At 32.1% G+C, this 16,461-nt stretch overlaps 1 protein-coding gene across 1 annotated transcript in view; it reads right to left on the bottom strand.

Moving 5' to 3' along the window:
* The window catches only part of XRCC4 (X-ray repair cross complementing 4), a 235,231-nt gene that overhangs the window by 76,957 nt on the left and 141,813 nt on the right, over window positions 1-16,461 (bottom strand). Inside the window, exon 7 of the mRNA XM_011378956.2 lies at window positions 4,533-4,680. Within this exon, the coding sequence (XP_011377258.1) occupies window positions 4,533-4,680 (148 nt within the window). The remainder of the gene's footprint in view (window positions 1-4,532; window positions 4,681-16,461) is intronic.

The following is a 16,461-nucleotide window of genomic DNA, read 5'->3' as shown; positions in this document are numbered from 1 at the left end:
CGCCATCCATTAACTCAGAAGGAACTTGGCTATTCTACTTTTTAACCATGAACACAAATTAAATGACTTTCAAATATTGACATGCTGATGAGATGGAATTGAAGATTGCATCAATTAGTTCCACGCATATCTCTCGAATATTGATAAAAGTGGGTCTCTGATTCAAATAAAATGCCCTAAAACCACTCCAACTGACCTTTGAGAGAAATTTTAAAAATTTGAAACATAATTCCAAATTTTCCAATTTAGAACCTTAAAGCTAGTGTATTTCCTTCACTCTGTTCTTGCAATCGCAAAATTATCCGTGTACATCTCTGTCTCTCAATAGATTATAAGCTCCATAAGACAGTGGACCAAATACAGGCTTTAAAATAAAATATTAACAATGCCACTTTAGAAAAATAACTATCTTTCTAGTCTTAGTTGCTTTTCATCTATAAGAAGGGGAAATTAATACCTCCCTTGTAGGGTTTGTATGAAATTTAAATGAGAGATCTCATATAAAGGATTTATCATAAACCTTATTTATCTTTGTATCTCTTTTCTACTTATTCCTTATCATTGTACTAATGACAGTATCATAATAAATGTTTAAATAAATTTAAAAATTACCACAATTTTGTTTTAGATTAGTATTATTATAGATTAGTATATACATATAGATTAGCATAAATCAGTATTTAGTTTTTTTAAGAGTACAAAATAACCCACTGCATTTAGGAAATGTACTAAAAAGTTTACATTGTGAAATACTTATAAATACAAAAATTTAAAGGATAAATAAATTTCTCATCCATGGACATCTTATATTTTTTAATCTTATATTTTTTCATGAATTTTAATTGCTAATAGTTAATGTATAAGTAATTCATTGCTAAATCATGCTTATGTTTTGAAAGTGGTGAATTGTTCAAAGAATAACAGAATTATAGATATTGGGAGAGATTTTACAGATTATTTAGTTCAATCATTTCATTACACAGATAAGAAAACTAAGTCCTAGAAAGATGAAATAACTTGCACAAAATCTGGTAGACATAAAAAAAGTTAAACCATAGTACCATCATTCATTCCCCTACTTTGTTTGTTCTTGAAATGTAGAGCTGAAGAAGCAAAGAGAAGTCAAAGAAAAAAATATAGACGATGCCCAGTGGGAATATCTGAAGGAACTAGAAAGCATAGAATTGCTTAAAGAAGGGCATAGGGAATTGTGAAGTTTAGAGTTAGGGGTCAATATCTTTTCACCCCTAAGCAGCAAACTACCCATATCTGTATTTGTTTGGAAGGCTACAGTTAGAGTATGTTAACCTAACTGTTGTACATGTTGTTGATAAGTTATCAGAGTAAAAAGGTGTTTAGGAACGTATAAAATAGGTAGTAGTTTGAATTTAAAAACATAAAATAAGATTTTAATCATCAGTACTTGAAATAAAAGTCCACAATGATAATAATTAGCAAACAATTCAAAAAGTTAATATGGTTTATATCAACTTTTAAAGTAGTGAAAGTATACAAAATAAATATTGGCATGATCATCTAAACATGGAAAAGGAACACAACATTAATTGCATATATGTTGGTAGAAATAAACACATTGCCTATACTAAAAAGCCTTTAGTCTTTGATTCAGATCTAAACTTCTTTAATCTCTGTACCATGCATATCAAAAACTGGTTTAAGCAATATATGTATTCAGAAAATGTTGGCAACCTCAAAACCTCATAGTTAGTTCTCACATAGAGCACAAAGAACTAAGATTGAGCTCTCCAGGATAAAACCAATATATTTCATTCTTCCTCCAGACCCTGAAATCTTTAGCACACAAACAATTAGTCCAAAAGTTCCATGAGGACAGGGGCTATGTCTACTTTCTACTCTCCTGAATCCTCAGCACCCAGTACTATAACTGACACATAACTAATACTCATTACTCGTTTGCTTAAAATTTGACTGCATGAAGTACAGTTTTCTGAATATTTCATACTGTTTATAATTTTATATTTCCCAGATTAATCTATAGGAATGGTTCATTTACTCTAATGTTTGCAAATTGGAAACATTTTTGGTTCATTATTTAAGAGATCATACAATACTTTGAATTCTATGAAGCCAGGGGATTATGAGCTAATGAATAAATTTACATGATAAACACAAACCAGTAGAGTTTAGCACACACTGGGTTTTCAAATATATTGGCTGAAGACATAAGGGACCCACCATAGTATACAGATGGCATTTTCAAGTACTAGTAGATCAGGCCAATTGTGGAGAAAATAAAAACCCAACAGTGGAGTTAACGATTCCACTGTTAACTCTAAGATTCTTTCTTTTTTCTTTATTGTGAGCATATGTCAAAGGTTTAACAAGATTTAAACTCATTAACAAGGGGACCAATGAAAAGACAAAGTTGCTTCAAAAGACATGAGAAACTGAAACACACAGTGGAAAAAAAGAATGCTGTAGTAAGACTACAGAGATAGATACCAAACTAGATAATACCCTACAAGGCAAGAAAACCATGTTTTAGAGTTGTCTTTTCTACCCAAGAGAAATTCTCTGCAACTTATCAATCTTCTGTGAGTTTAGAGGGACTGGGTCCTGATCGATAAGTACTAAGTCAAAGTTACCTCCCCTGGAGCAAGTGTCAAAAAAAGTATAAAGCCAAACAGCAAATATTTCAGGTATTATAGGCCATTTGGTCTCTGTCATGACTATTCAATTTTGCTGTTGTAGCATGAAAGTAGCTAAAGGCAGTAAATAATGAATGAACATGCCTATGTTCCCATAAAACTTTATTTATGTAAAGTAAGTAGGTTCGACTCACAGGACATAATTTGCCAACTCCCCTGACCTAGAAGAGCAGATGATCCTTAGGTGACCCAGTCATACAGTCCTCAGTCCTCTAAGTACAACTTTGAAGAGACCTACAGTAATCTTTTTGCTTATCTACAAGTTTTAACTTTTTGAACAGTAAGTCCTATGCTTCAAACAATAAGTCCTATGCTTCCCTTCCACTCTCAGAAGAGAGCTTAGTTTGCTGTTTCTCTGAGACTCTTTTAGTCTTTGGACTTCAGTTAAAAAAAAAAAAAAAAAACAGAAAGAAAAAAAGAAAAGACTATGAAAGAGAGAACATTAAAACAAAACTACTAAGAAAAGCATTTCTCAATATTTTTGCCTTTGGCTTGTTGGTTTGGGAAAATATTCTGTGAACTACCTACCCTTTTCCCACTGCCTTGAGGAATCCTCATTGGGACCAGTGGGAAGCTTTATGCTGAGGAGAAACCTACAATTCTTATTTTTACGCAAGAAACTCCAAAACTCCCTCCTGTCAGGCTGTTTCCTGAAGGCATGTATTATATGTGCCTGTCTTGGCAATCTCATTGTCTATAACAGAATTCTAAAACTTTCTGCTCTCAGGACTCCTTTAAAGTTTTTGAGGACCTCAAGCATTTTTGTTTATATGGACTATATCTGTCATATTCAAAATTAAAAATGAGAAAATTTAAAAATCTTTATTAATTCATTTAAAAATAAAAATAAACTCAGTATGTAACATGAATAATGTATTCTTCTTGTGAAATCATTACATTTCCCAAAGGAAAAAATCTTGCGAGGGCAATGTTTTATACTTTTGCAAATCTGTTAGATTGTCATTAGCTTCTGCATCCAATCACATGTGACATATTTTAATTGAAATATATGAAGAAAATCTGGCCTCACACAGGGATGGAACTGAAGAAGGGCTAACCTGTGAATCACCAGAAAGCTTTGGGAACCCCCAGGGATCCTTATTCCACACTTTGAAATCAATGGTCTGGAATATCATCTGTCATATGGCTACTGTTCAGTAACTATTTGCCAAATTAATAAAAAGTTTCAAGAAAAAGAAATAAATTCTCAGGCGTACAAATATACCCAAATATACAAATGATTTGCACAGTTGTTTTTGATTTAACTGGTACTATTATGAATGCTGATTGTTTTGCTGCAATGAAATGTTTATTATCCCAACTTCTTAACTCGTTATGACTAAACTGGGATGCAGATCAAAGGGAGGGTAGTCTGAACTAAAAAGTGAACTGTAAAAGTAAAGTATGTAAGTCTAAAATATAATAGAAATAAATAGATGACTAGAAAAAGACATTTCACATCAAAAAAATCCCAAGCATAACCAAATCAAGTGCTCAATTTGAATGCTATATGGGTCTCTTTAAAGCAGTAAATTAGATTGAAATATTTTACTAAACACAAGTTGGATTCTAATATTTTTAGTATTCTACATGCCATTCTTAATTAACTTGTAAAAACCACAAGAAAAAAATTGACATATTTTTAGCACTTCTGTTTTAAATATTAATAGGACTTATTAACTGAATACCAGGGAAAATATATAGATTTAAACATGTTACAATTTCTAAAATCATATTTGTTCTTTAAAAATAGCCTTAAATTCAGAAATAAAAAAAATTAAGGTTATCTATTAGATTTTTCTTATGTCATCTCACTATTTGGCAAAGCATAAAATAACTTACTTTTCCTTTTCTTGGAGCTTATGTTCCTGAGAAGCCATTTTAGGTTCTGTCCCAAGATTTTTTTGCATCCGCTGCCTCCTCTTTCTAGTTGGTGCTATATCAGTGACATCAGGACTTGAAATAATGAAATCATCTCTTCTTAAAGTATCTAAAATAAAATGCCATAAAATATGATCCAACAAAATTAGGCATATAATTTGTGAGTAAAGTATCAACTTGCTGCTTTAGTACTGGTATAAAGTGACAATTAAAACATCAAAACTATTTTTAAAAATTAAGGCAGATTTGGTAAAGTGAGCCATTTAGAAAGTGTAACACTCTGATACTAATATAAAACATAAAGTACATTGCACACATTGAATAATTTGACCAAAATAGTCTTTGCCTATCTTGGGCAGCAATCTTCCCAAATGCTTTACAGGTACAGTTGATCTCTCAGTGCTAGAACTAGATAGAAGTACCTTAGAGGTGCTTCTAAAAGGTATCTGGAGGAAAAAATATTGCTAAAGGAATAATATAAATTAAATTTATTCTAAACAGTAGTTATTAGCAAGAATGAGAATTTCTGCTAGTGATTAAGAGATCATTTCAGACTTTTGGCCAACTGTGAGGAATGAGCACAAGCAAAATGTAAGAAAAGGCTAACAGATATCTTTGATGTGGCAAAACCATTAAATTATCCCTAAAAGTGTTTTATACACATGAAACAGAAGCAACAATAGAAACATGCTTGATTTATATTCCTTTATTCTCTATAAACAACTTTGTTCCAAAGAGATTTAGGGGAGTTCAGAATTCTTTCATCCAATACACAGTATATTCTCCTACAATACATATTTTTATAAAATAAAACAGCACCTTTACAATATCAATATAATTTGGACTGTGGATGTCCTGCTGGTTCATATGATTTTTTCCTAGTATGCTAATAGTTTAAAGTGATCGGGGACAAGCTTTCATCAAAATTAAAGAGAAAGCCTTAGCAATGAATAAAGGCCTAAAAAATGGAGATGAGTGGCTAAAAATTCTGTATAAGTCTATTCCTTTAGCAAAACTAGGGGCTGGTTTAGTGAAGCCAAGAACCCTATCCTTTTCAAAAGTTAAGATCTCTCCTAAAGCTGCAATTACAGCTGAACAAGCTGTGGTGACATTTCTCCCTGTATCTTGAACCAGGTATTTAATTTTGATGAAACCACTGGAATCAAAAACATTCAATAACTCCCATCTCCTCCATTTAAGAGGAATTGTGATGCAAAGGGTTAGCTGACTGTGATGCTGGGTACAAATGTTGCTAGAGTTAATGGAGTTAATGTTTTTATTAGGATTGTAATTGGAGAACTAACAACCACCTAAAGCTGAATAGATTTTGTGTGGTCTGCTAAAATCTTAACTTATTTCCCATAAGCTCTATTATTTTTTGCATGCAACTCTGCAGAATGAGTGGTTTTTCAGGCACACATATATCACATTCTAGAAAAAAAACAACACTGAACTTTGAGTTCTCACTCATGCTTCTCAGAGAGACCTGTGATCACCTGGGCACTGTTGACCATTTTCTTCAAACACTTCCTTTGATTTTGTTTCTTAAAATCAATACCATTCAATATCATTTTTAAAAACATATGTGCTTGACACATTGCTATGGGTTTTACGTCTATTATCTAATTAATCTTTAACCTTGTGAAGTGCTTACTATCACTCTCTTCATTTTAGTTATGATGAAACCAAGGCTTGAGGAAACCAAGTTACTTAAATAACTTGCCCAGATCATACAGTCTTTGCTTTTACATTTTATCATATAACAATTTAAAGATGTTTCTCCCAAGTGGGTAAATTATTCCTTGATCAAATATTAATTGAATTCCCATAAAAGCATATTTTACTTTCCAAAGCTGTTTAACTTAGTAGAACATATAGGTCCTATTATATTTCATGTACATTATTTTATTATCTCCTAAAAATGTACTGGGAGTAGAGAAGGGTAAATAAAAAAGGGCGTTTCTCTGAACACATTCACACTGAATGACTTATTAAGTTATGAGGTGACTGAGGAAGATAATTCTGGTTTCCTGATTTCTTACCCAGTCTGCTCTCACCTAGGGTTTGTTTACTAAATCACACTAGCAATCGACAAAACACAGGCTTGTCTATGAACAAAACTAGCAAAAGTGTCATAGTTAGAGGATGTTTCAACTGCAGATAGATTTTAAAAATGAAGAAATATTGCATTTAGTGACATGTTGGACATCTGGGAAAAGAACATTAAGTTAAATTAAAATGTACAGTAACATGTTTAAAATTACAGTTACCAAAAAGTTCTGCCATTCATTTCAAAACTCCATATAATGGCTTATACACTGGTACCCAAAAGTATGTTTTATAGTGTTATAGTTATTTGTTATGACATCTAGAATTTACTTTAAAAATCAATGCATTTAAATGTATATGTTAGTCAGAGTGAGCTATAACCCAGGTATTGCTAGCATCTATTCAAGAATGCAGAGACCAGGAAAGGTTTTTTGGGACTCTAATAATAAATTCCACATTCTTGAAAAGGTTACTAGAGGCACTTTTGTGACCTGTATCTCAACCAATAACTGATGATTTACTAATTAACACACTGAATGACAAAAACGTGTATATCTCTTGGGAAACACAAGTCAGGAAAACAAGCATGATGAATATTGCATATGGGCTCTTGTGAGTGAAATTAAAGGCATTTGAGATATATAGATTGCCTAAAATAGTTTAGAGATACTCTCCACCATTTTATGAATAGGGTATAAGAATCCATTGAGGTCTGTTTACTCTTAGAGATGATGCCCTGTGCTAAACCTTTAAGTAGTTCTACATCCAGTTGTGAACACTTGATAACCGTGGTTGCCTGATGCCAGGAATAACTATCATTCCTGTTGCAGGAATCTTTATATTTTCCCAAAGTGAACATTTTGTGTGAGGGAGTGAATGGGACAGCTGGAATTTCTTCAAGCTTACAGGACACATTCATGAATTATTTTGTGCTTACTTGTTAGTAAATATTTAGTTGATGATTATCTATATGTGTGGGAAAACTTAACCTGACAATTTATTACTATTATTCTCACATTTCAAATTTCTTGATATCTACCATTATTTACCACAAAGAACCAAGAGTCGTGTATAACCAAGTGTTTCAGGTCAGTTCACTGTACTAATTTTATTCCTTTCTCTTGACCATTCCAGTGTAGCCACTGCCATGAGGAATAAGGGCTAGCATACATGTAATAGCAAATTGTATTGTAATATAGCCTCTTAATTTATATATTTATTTAAAATGAAATTTTGTTTAACATTTATATAGCCTTTAATAAAAAGGAAAATGTTCCATCCTATCTTTTCTATCCTACCCCTGCAATGCCAGAAACCAAGAAAGAGAGGTGCTACTCTAATAGCTGGTACCTAAGTATTAGATTGCTCATTTCAAGCAGTCCTCAAAATTTCAACCCATCCTACCTGTATCCTCTACTTGTGCTTGGTCTTCTCATTCCATTTGGTCTCAATGTTGTACACTTTATTTCTAATATGACTTTGGATCCCTTGAACAATGATTCTGGGGATCCAAACAAGCAAAGCTGTTTTATATACAACAGAATGGATCCGACCTATATCTTCAGGAAGTCAAAAATCAGACTTCCAAAACGTCTATATTATTAACAATCTTACATATTTTAAGGGCAACAATTAAAGCTTTCACTTTCAAGTTTTGCATCCCATTTTTAAAGGAAAAAATCAATTCATATTAAGTTTACTAGGTTATAAACACTCATTTTCGTTATGAGGAAGAGCCTAAATAGAGTTGGAAAAGAACAAAACATGTTCAAAAGGCAATGAGAAGGAGTGTGGCCTTGTCAAAATAGTGTTCATGAGAGAGAAAGATGCAGGAAATGACTGGATAAGTATGGGCATCAGGGAAAGGAAAGGAAAAAGGAGACAGAGATATGCTAAATAAATCTGCAAGCTTTTAAATCCAGGCAGGAAAGTATAAATTTGATCTTGATTGGGGAATTTTGTTCTGAGATTCCATCTCCAGAATTCTCAGTTTTTAATATTATCATTAGTCTCTGTCATGACAATGTGTCATTCACCATTTCCAGGAATTTTTTTTTTTTAAAAAGAAAGAAAGGAAAAAAAAACTATTGTCAATTAACTTACTACAGCTGAAATACTTATTGGCAGAGCTGTGGAATAAATTGCAAGTTCTCATTAGGTTCACTGAATCTAAAAAATGGGGAATCTTTACACAAGCCTTGTTATTCTGAAAGGTGGCTCCACAGAAGGCCACACTTCTTCTCATCTGACAGAAGAACTACAGGAGCTTGGCAGCAGTAGTTCAGACATGACAAGGGCAGAAATGTTGGCTTCCTGGGTACTTTTAATGTCAAAAGGAAATGAAACTGTTGGCTAAACTGCCAGAAATCTACATAAATCCCATGAGTTAAACTATGTGGTAAATTTAGGTCTCTAACCATTAAACCTTTAAATCTCAGTATTTTAAAAACAGTTTTCAGGTTTATGTTTGTTTTATCAGGGACTAATTATTATTATCCTTTTCTATGGGTTTTGTTTCCTCTTCATATGATATATAGCTTCACACACAGATACTATAAAACTCTAATGAAGAGTGCCACCCTTCACCCCATCACCACCCCAAACATACACACCTATATCCAGCCCCTGCCCAAAACAAAATATTAATGTCCTGAGGCATGTTATTGATGGCAACGGCTACTTAGCTCTTAGATTAAATTATTGATTAAAAGAAGCTCTGAACTTCAGGTCCCTTGACCATAAAGAAATATGTACTGTTTGCAATAAGCTATGTCCAAACAAAAAAACTTTCAGTGGTTCCCATGGCCCATAAAAAAATAAATCCTAAGATCCTAGCCCTGAATTCAAATCCCTCTACGATGTGACCCTCACCTGCCTCTCTGCCCACACTTCCCACAAATCTTTTACCATAGTATGTAAACTACTCCAAGGGCTCCAGGGTTCTTACAAATTCCTGTTCGTTCCTTACTTTCTCTCTAAAATGTCCTCCAATCCTATGCTGGCTCAATTATGTGCTCCCTTCCAGCACAACCCATTGCAGTCATCCTGAGTAGTTCCAATCCTCAGCAATCTCTTCTTTCTCTATGGGGCTTACAGTTTGACTCACTCATTTTATACATACTATCTTGTACTGTTATTCTCTTTTTACGTATAGTTCCCATTTTTCCAATTAGATTATAAACACCCTATAGCTAGAAGCCATGCCTTATACTTTGCTACATGCCTAACATATTACCCAATAGTGTTGTACATCATTTCTTATTTTTAAATGTGTCTTAATTTTTAAATCAAAATTTATTTACTTTGAAACTCTAGATGAGGTATATAGAAAAGCTGAATCAGAAAACTGGGCTTGGGTCTCTAACTCTGCCATTTACCTTGGACAATATTACAGAATCTCTTAAGTTCCTCAAGTAAGAACTGTATGTTAACCATGATTTTTGACATGATTAAATGAGATAAAATAAATTGTTTTATAAGTCATGTCAGAAGTATTGATATCAGCTTTTAACTATTATTAATATAATGTATATGTGATACAAAAGATCGAACTGAGATTCATTTAAATGAATCTGAAGAACTTTCAGGCTTTCTTCTATAACTTCTTAGAGACAAAAAATAATAATAAAGTAAGATAAATTCATGGCTTTCCAAATTCACAATAACCCAGTTGTCAGAGAACTATCATCTCTTATGAATATAGAGTAGCCAAACTGCTATGGCTGCTTTTTTCTATTTTATCCATTTCATAAATATTTATTAAATGTTTGCAATCAATAAGTCATTTTGTTTTATTTTATAAGATATAAAATATTGAGGGGGAAAAAACAAAATCCAAACCTTAAGTAGGCAAATGTAAGTAAATCTGAAACTTCATAAAACCTATTTCTTTCACCAGAGAAAATAACCAACCAATGACTCGGACTCTCTTGTCTCTGTAGTTTGTCTTACTGACAGGTATAAAGATAAGCAAAAAAGAAGCTGAGATAACGTTGATCACACCATACTTCAATAAGTAGTATCTTAAAGTGACCTATCTTAAGGCAGTAAATTTCTAATCTGACCAAACAAGCAAACATTATTTTCTCTCACCATTCATCAAATAGCTGCTTTTCAAATCTGTAATCAGTTGCTATCCAGTTTTCACAATCTAATCTGAACAACTGATGACCATCTTACACAAAGGTCAATGGTCTAACCTATTAATCAGTAATCACCAAACAAAACAATAATTAACATCGCACTAAACAATTAAAAATGTGTGTGTGCGTGCGCGTGCGTGCGTGCGTGTGCACGCTCATATGCGTGCTTATACATGTTGGTATACTTTTTTAAAAGTCAGGCTCCTCTTTTAGCCAGCACAGCTGAAAGTCAGACTTAATGACAAATATCCACTGACACTGGGGTAACCTAAGAGGTCATCATTGGAAATCCAATACTCTCAATGTCAGAGGCTGGGTGGGCCACCAAAGATAAAGTACAGACTCCAGATGTATTCACAGCATTAAAAAAAAGAAAAGAAAAAATAAAGTTGAATATATTGAATATTGTTCAAACCTATAAAGCAATCTTATTTTTTAATTAAAAAAATTAATATCAAATGAACTAGTTCTTTAAGTCTTAAGAATTCATTCTTTCACTTATTCAACAAATATTTATTGAGTATATTCTATGTGTGAAGCACTATCCAGAAGATATCACCACCGTGTATTCGAAAAATTTATATCTGAGTAGGGCAGGACCCAACTATTTGCAAGAAAGTTATAAGTAAAACAAACAATTATAAAGGAACTAATTTGGAAGTTCTGAGGTAGGCACAGCTTTCCAACATCTTACTATTTCTTCCAAATTAATCTGTGAAACTTCAGTTTTTCTTTTCCATTATCAAACACTAACTATAACTTGATTTCTTACATTGTTTTTCTTTTTGTATGGATATTTCTTTTGAAAGCATAATAGTCAGTATTAGATGGCTCTGAAGTAGATTCCCCAAAAGAGAATATTAAAAGGCTAGCTTACCCTGAGCAAAGTGACAAAAAAAGACTAAGTTTCAAAGTTTTTTAAGGATGTTTCAGAGTGATCTCAAACAGCATATCTGAATTGAAACTATATAATCACTTTTTTTAATAGTTCTTTATGTGGCCCCACAACATCCTCAGTGATTTCATCACTCTTGTAATAATGTATTGAATATTTATAAGGTCCATGAAGGCAGGGATGAGTTTGTCCTATATCCACTGTTATCATCATAAGACAAACTAGTATAATCTCTAACTCATAGTATTTCCTCAATAAATATGAACTGATTGATTGCTATCAATTCTTAAATACTAATAGAGTGAAAAAATAACTTCTTAAAAATTATTTTGAATCTATGTAAAGTACTACACTATTGATCAGCTATGCCTGCTTCTGCCAGTCTAGTTAACATTAAGCAAATAAAAAATATAAGTAGAGAAGAGCAGTTTATGAAAGTACATTATAGCCTTCAATATATATCATTTTGCAGTTAAAAATAACAAACATTGGAAAGCAGTTTAAATGGTTCATAAGTTTTCAGAAAACAAATCTACAATTTTTCAGCTTTCACCAGCTTTATAAAGGGGCCTGCCTCTGCCTGTGACCTATGTCATGAAATGTTTGAAGCCAGCACAAAGCTTTCATTGTTGTACAAGAGTCCGGTATGGTCTTCCGTCAACTTAAGACTTTTTTAGCATTCTCTTCATAGAGATTTAAAGGTTTTGAAATTTTCATTCTTTTTGAATTTGGTCAACTTTTAATAAAACCTAGGCTTTTTACAGAGCTTAGGATTTCACTGAACTAGTCTAAATTTAAAAATTAAACAAAAATAAATGAAAAATAAAACCTTTTTAAAGAAATGATATAGGGAATCTTTCAGTTTTTTTTTTTAATAATGTATTAACAGCATATTGTTTGCAGTGACTCTAGTTTAACGAGTTAAAACTAGGACTAGTTTAACAAGCAAGTCAAAATCAGAATAGGGCAAAAGTAGCAAAAATCACATGGTGTATACGGTGAACTGGGTGTATAAGAATCATTAAGCTAGGTCACAAACCCTCCCCTATGTGATATAACTTAACCAGTCTGCATTATTTCTATGAAGAGGCAAATACAAGGCTAAATTTCAGAGGCTTTTCCCCTTGAAAACTATGTAATAATTTTCAAAAAGGAGATGCCCTAGTCTGCGGTCCTAGACACTTCATCCCAACTCGCTTTCTAACCAAATGTGACAGAGATGATACTTTTAAATTATTTGTTAAATGATAAAATAACTAAAATAATGTTTACTGAGTTAATGCAGTGCATCAGAAGGATCCTAAACCTGATTCTGTTATTCACTGTCTCAACGACTATGGGCAAATCATGTAACGATTCTGCAACGGTTTTCATTTTAATCTATAAAATTAGGTTTGGAGGGTTAGACCAAATAGTTGACAAAATGCCCTGATTCTATAATTTATTATGCTTTGTAAAAATCATTATCTTACCTGAATTTGGTACAAAAAAAAAAACTAAATGCACTTTCAGACCATCTTGAAGCACTTTTAAGTTAGTAATGAGTTAAATATCTTACCCAAATGAGAAAGTTTTTGTTTTGAAATTTCATTTCCACACATTGGCATGCTTTTTTTCATATTACACTGTTTCATACTGTTTATGAATTTTTTATTTTTCAATAAAAACCTATTAAAGTTTTTTTAAACAAATAACTTGTATTCTTTTTTCTTAATACTCAAAAACAGACAAATAAGCAAAGTTATTTTAAGCATTGATTTCAGATAATAACATTTAGGAAATTTATTAGTTTACTATGAATATACTCTTTACATTATTAGACCTTATATTTATGAAGCTTGCTAATCACTGTTAGCAATGTGTTAACTTCTCATTTTCAGCATGCTGTCATAGCAATGTGCAGTCTCAAGACAAAGCCTTCATAATGCCACTATCCCCAGAACTTCCCAAGAGCCAAACTGGGAATCATTCTTAATGCCTTAAATCTAATTCTATGTACCCAATCTTTCTATATTCTCTTGTCTAGATTATTGTTATAGTTTAAAATGGCCAAAGCAGTTACAATTCACTCCCTACAAAACATCTAAGAAAATTTTTCTAAAATGGCAAATCTGATCAAGTCGTGTCCTTTTCCACTGCCTTGAAGACAAAGGTAAAGTTCCCTAAGGCACTTCAATATCTTTCTTTTCCTGTTACAACTTACTACAGCCTTACTGAATTTTGTGTGATGTACCATTCTCTCTCTCTTCTTAGATTTCACATGTGATCTTTGAGAAATAGTGTTCTATTACCTACAACTCAACTCGCTAACTCTCATCCATCCTAGATATATATTTCAGTAAAGATATCACCCTGTCAGAAAGCCTTAGAAGTCTTGGTTAGATGCCCTTTCTCTGTGCTCCCATAGCACCATTTTACTACTCCTATCACTGCAGTGTGGAAGAGTGGTTATGCGCACCAACTAAGAAAAATGAAGTACGGAAAAACAATTTGGGGTTCTCCTGGGGAGTAGCAGATACTATGGGGTTGAATCTTGTTGTAAAGTCAGTGCATATAGCAATCACAATTAATCAAAACTACCCTTGAAAATTCCTTAAGTTGACCATTAACTATAGTAATACATAGTGTATATAACTTTATATAATAACATTCATGCATAAATATTTAATGAATATCATACTATATAGTTTCATAGAGAAACTGTATTCAGAAAAAAAATTACTCAAGGTTTTCAATAATCTAAACATATCATCAATAAAGAAAGATTTAACTTGCTAGCTCTTCCAGTTTAATGCCATCATCTTAATCTTCTGTGAAAGATGTATCAGTTCCTCCGATGTTTCCTTAATCAGATTTCTATAAAGTTTCCAATTAATTTTTCATTGTTTTCTTTCCTGGATGAAGATCTCATTGCCTTACTTGCTTGGCTTTCTAAATAGTGCTTACCTTTTCTTTTTTTTTTTCCTTTGTTACTAGCACCAATTCTTGAAGTTACTCATACTTGTTCATAAATTTTTTCCCATTGGCATTAACTTTTCAGGCTTGATTCCATCTAATACTTGTGGACTTGTTAAGTGGAATAACAAGTAATCAGCAGAACTATTTAAAAATGTAATTTTCTCCTCCCTTTGTAAAATTTATATTTATCTAGAAAATGTAGTTAAATAAGTTAAAATTAAATATATATGATGCCACTACATTATAATTCATAAATTACTAGACAGTCCAAATTTCAATCTCTCAAGGTAATTTAAACATGAAATGGGAAGTGGGACATCATAGCATAGTAGACCTCATAAATTTACTCTTCCTGAAATTCATTAAATAAGCTTTTGCACAGACACATTTACCATCACATTTAATCATAAATGAAAATGGACAAACGGTTACTATGAAAGGCTAGTAATTTTTAGGCATTACAATTCTGTATAAATTTTTTTTAAAAAGATAAGACTACCAATATAAGAAACATCTCTTCAGTGAAGTAATGCTGTAAGTATCCCCACACTTTTGATATTTATAATTATTCCAAAAAAACCTAACATTTAGAAAAATGGTCCATCATGGTGCCCGGTACATTGTAAGTGCTCGAAGTATTATTGAATGAAAATAGCACCAAAGAAAATACTGAAGATTTTATAAATAAATTAGAATCTTAAAGACAGTAAACCTTTTGTAGTTAAATACAAAGTTAAGCAAAAACAACATAAACATTAACTTCCAAAATAAAAAAAGAAGCCTGTAATATTCATTATAAAGGAAATACTGAATTCAAAGCCTAATAAATTAAACTAGAGTTGGCATATAAAATGCCCTTGTGAAGAATATTACCTCGTACGAAAGAGTGTATTATTTGTAAATAATGGTTACCAGATATCTTAGCCAAGAAACACAATTATACAAGGGAAGTTATCATAACACAGCTGAGAAAGCACAAAAGCAGAAAAAAAAGTCTGTATTTGTGTTAATGTTCATGTAGTTAGATCTATATCTATATTCATACATATATTGTATAAAAATTAATTTTATATAAAATATTAATGATTATAAATGCTCTAAAATAGGAGAAGTGTTATGCCTAACTAAGGCCACAGATAGGAAAAAAAAAAAAACCAACAAATAATTTGATAGAGAAAATATAGAAACACAAGAGTGAAAGAAATAAGAACCCTCACGAATGAGTATTCAACAGACAATAACACTTTTCTCATGGGTCTTATGATTGTTGCGAATGACCTTGCAAAATAGTTTAAACACATTATCTAAATAATTGCCACTGGATTTATTTTACCAATTTTAATTACTGAGGAAAGGTAAATTTAATGAGTTCATCAACTGAGTAAAAGCTGATGTTATTTTCATAGAGTGGAATCAGCACAAAAGTTTTCCTTAACCTTCTGGTTCAGGTACTGATTCAACAGAAACATAAAAAGAATACCTGCATTCTTTTGGATATCTTCTTTGATGCTAACTCTAATAATTTAGCAAAAGTATTTATAGTGTTATGTAAGAATGATTTCAAGGATGAGTACAAATTTAGCAGAAATAAGGCATGAAAAGGGAAATGTTTCAATTTCCATCCTGATTTATCAGGACTGATCAGAGTCAAATAATTAGTTAGAAGTAGCCAAACTAGGTTGGCATTAATAGAGAGAAAATGTCAATGATTTTTATTCAGTAACCTCAATGTGTTCCCTTGCACCCACCAGCGTCCCCATCCTTGGAAGCTTTCTCAGAATCAACATAGTCTTAAGTTGCAAATTCCAAAGTTTTTTGTTTTATATTCCTTGTTTGTTTTTGTATG

Source organism: Pteropus vampyrus, unplaced genomic scaffold (assembly GCF_000151845.1).
Source record: "Pteropus vampyrus isolate Shadow unplaced genomic scaffold, Pvam_2.0 Scaffold11, whole genome shotgun sequence".
Lineage (NCBI taxonomy): Eukaryota > Metazoa > Chordata > Mammalia > Chiroptera > Pteropodidae > Pteropus > Pteropus vampyrus.
This window is presented reverse-complemented; position numbering and strand designations above follow the sequence as displayed.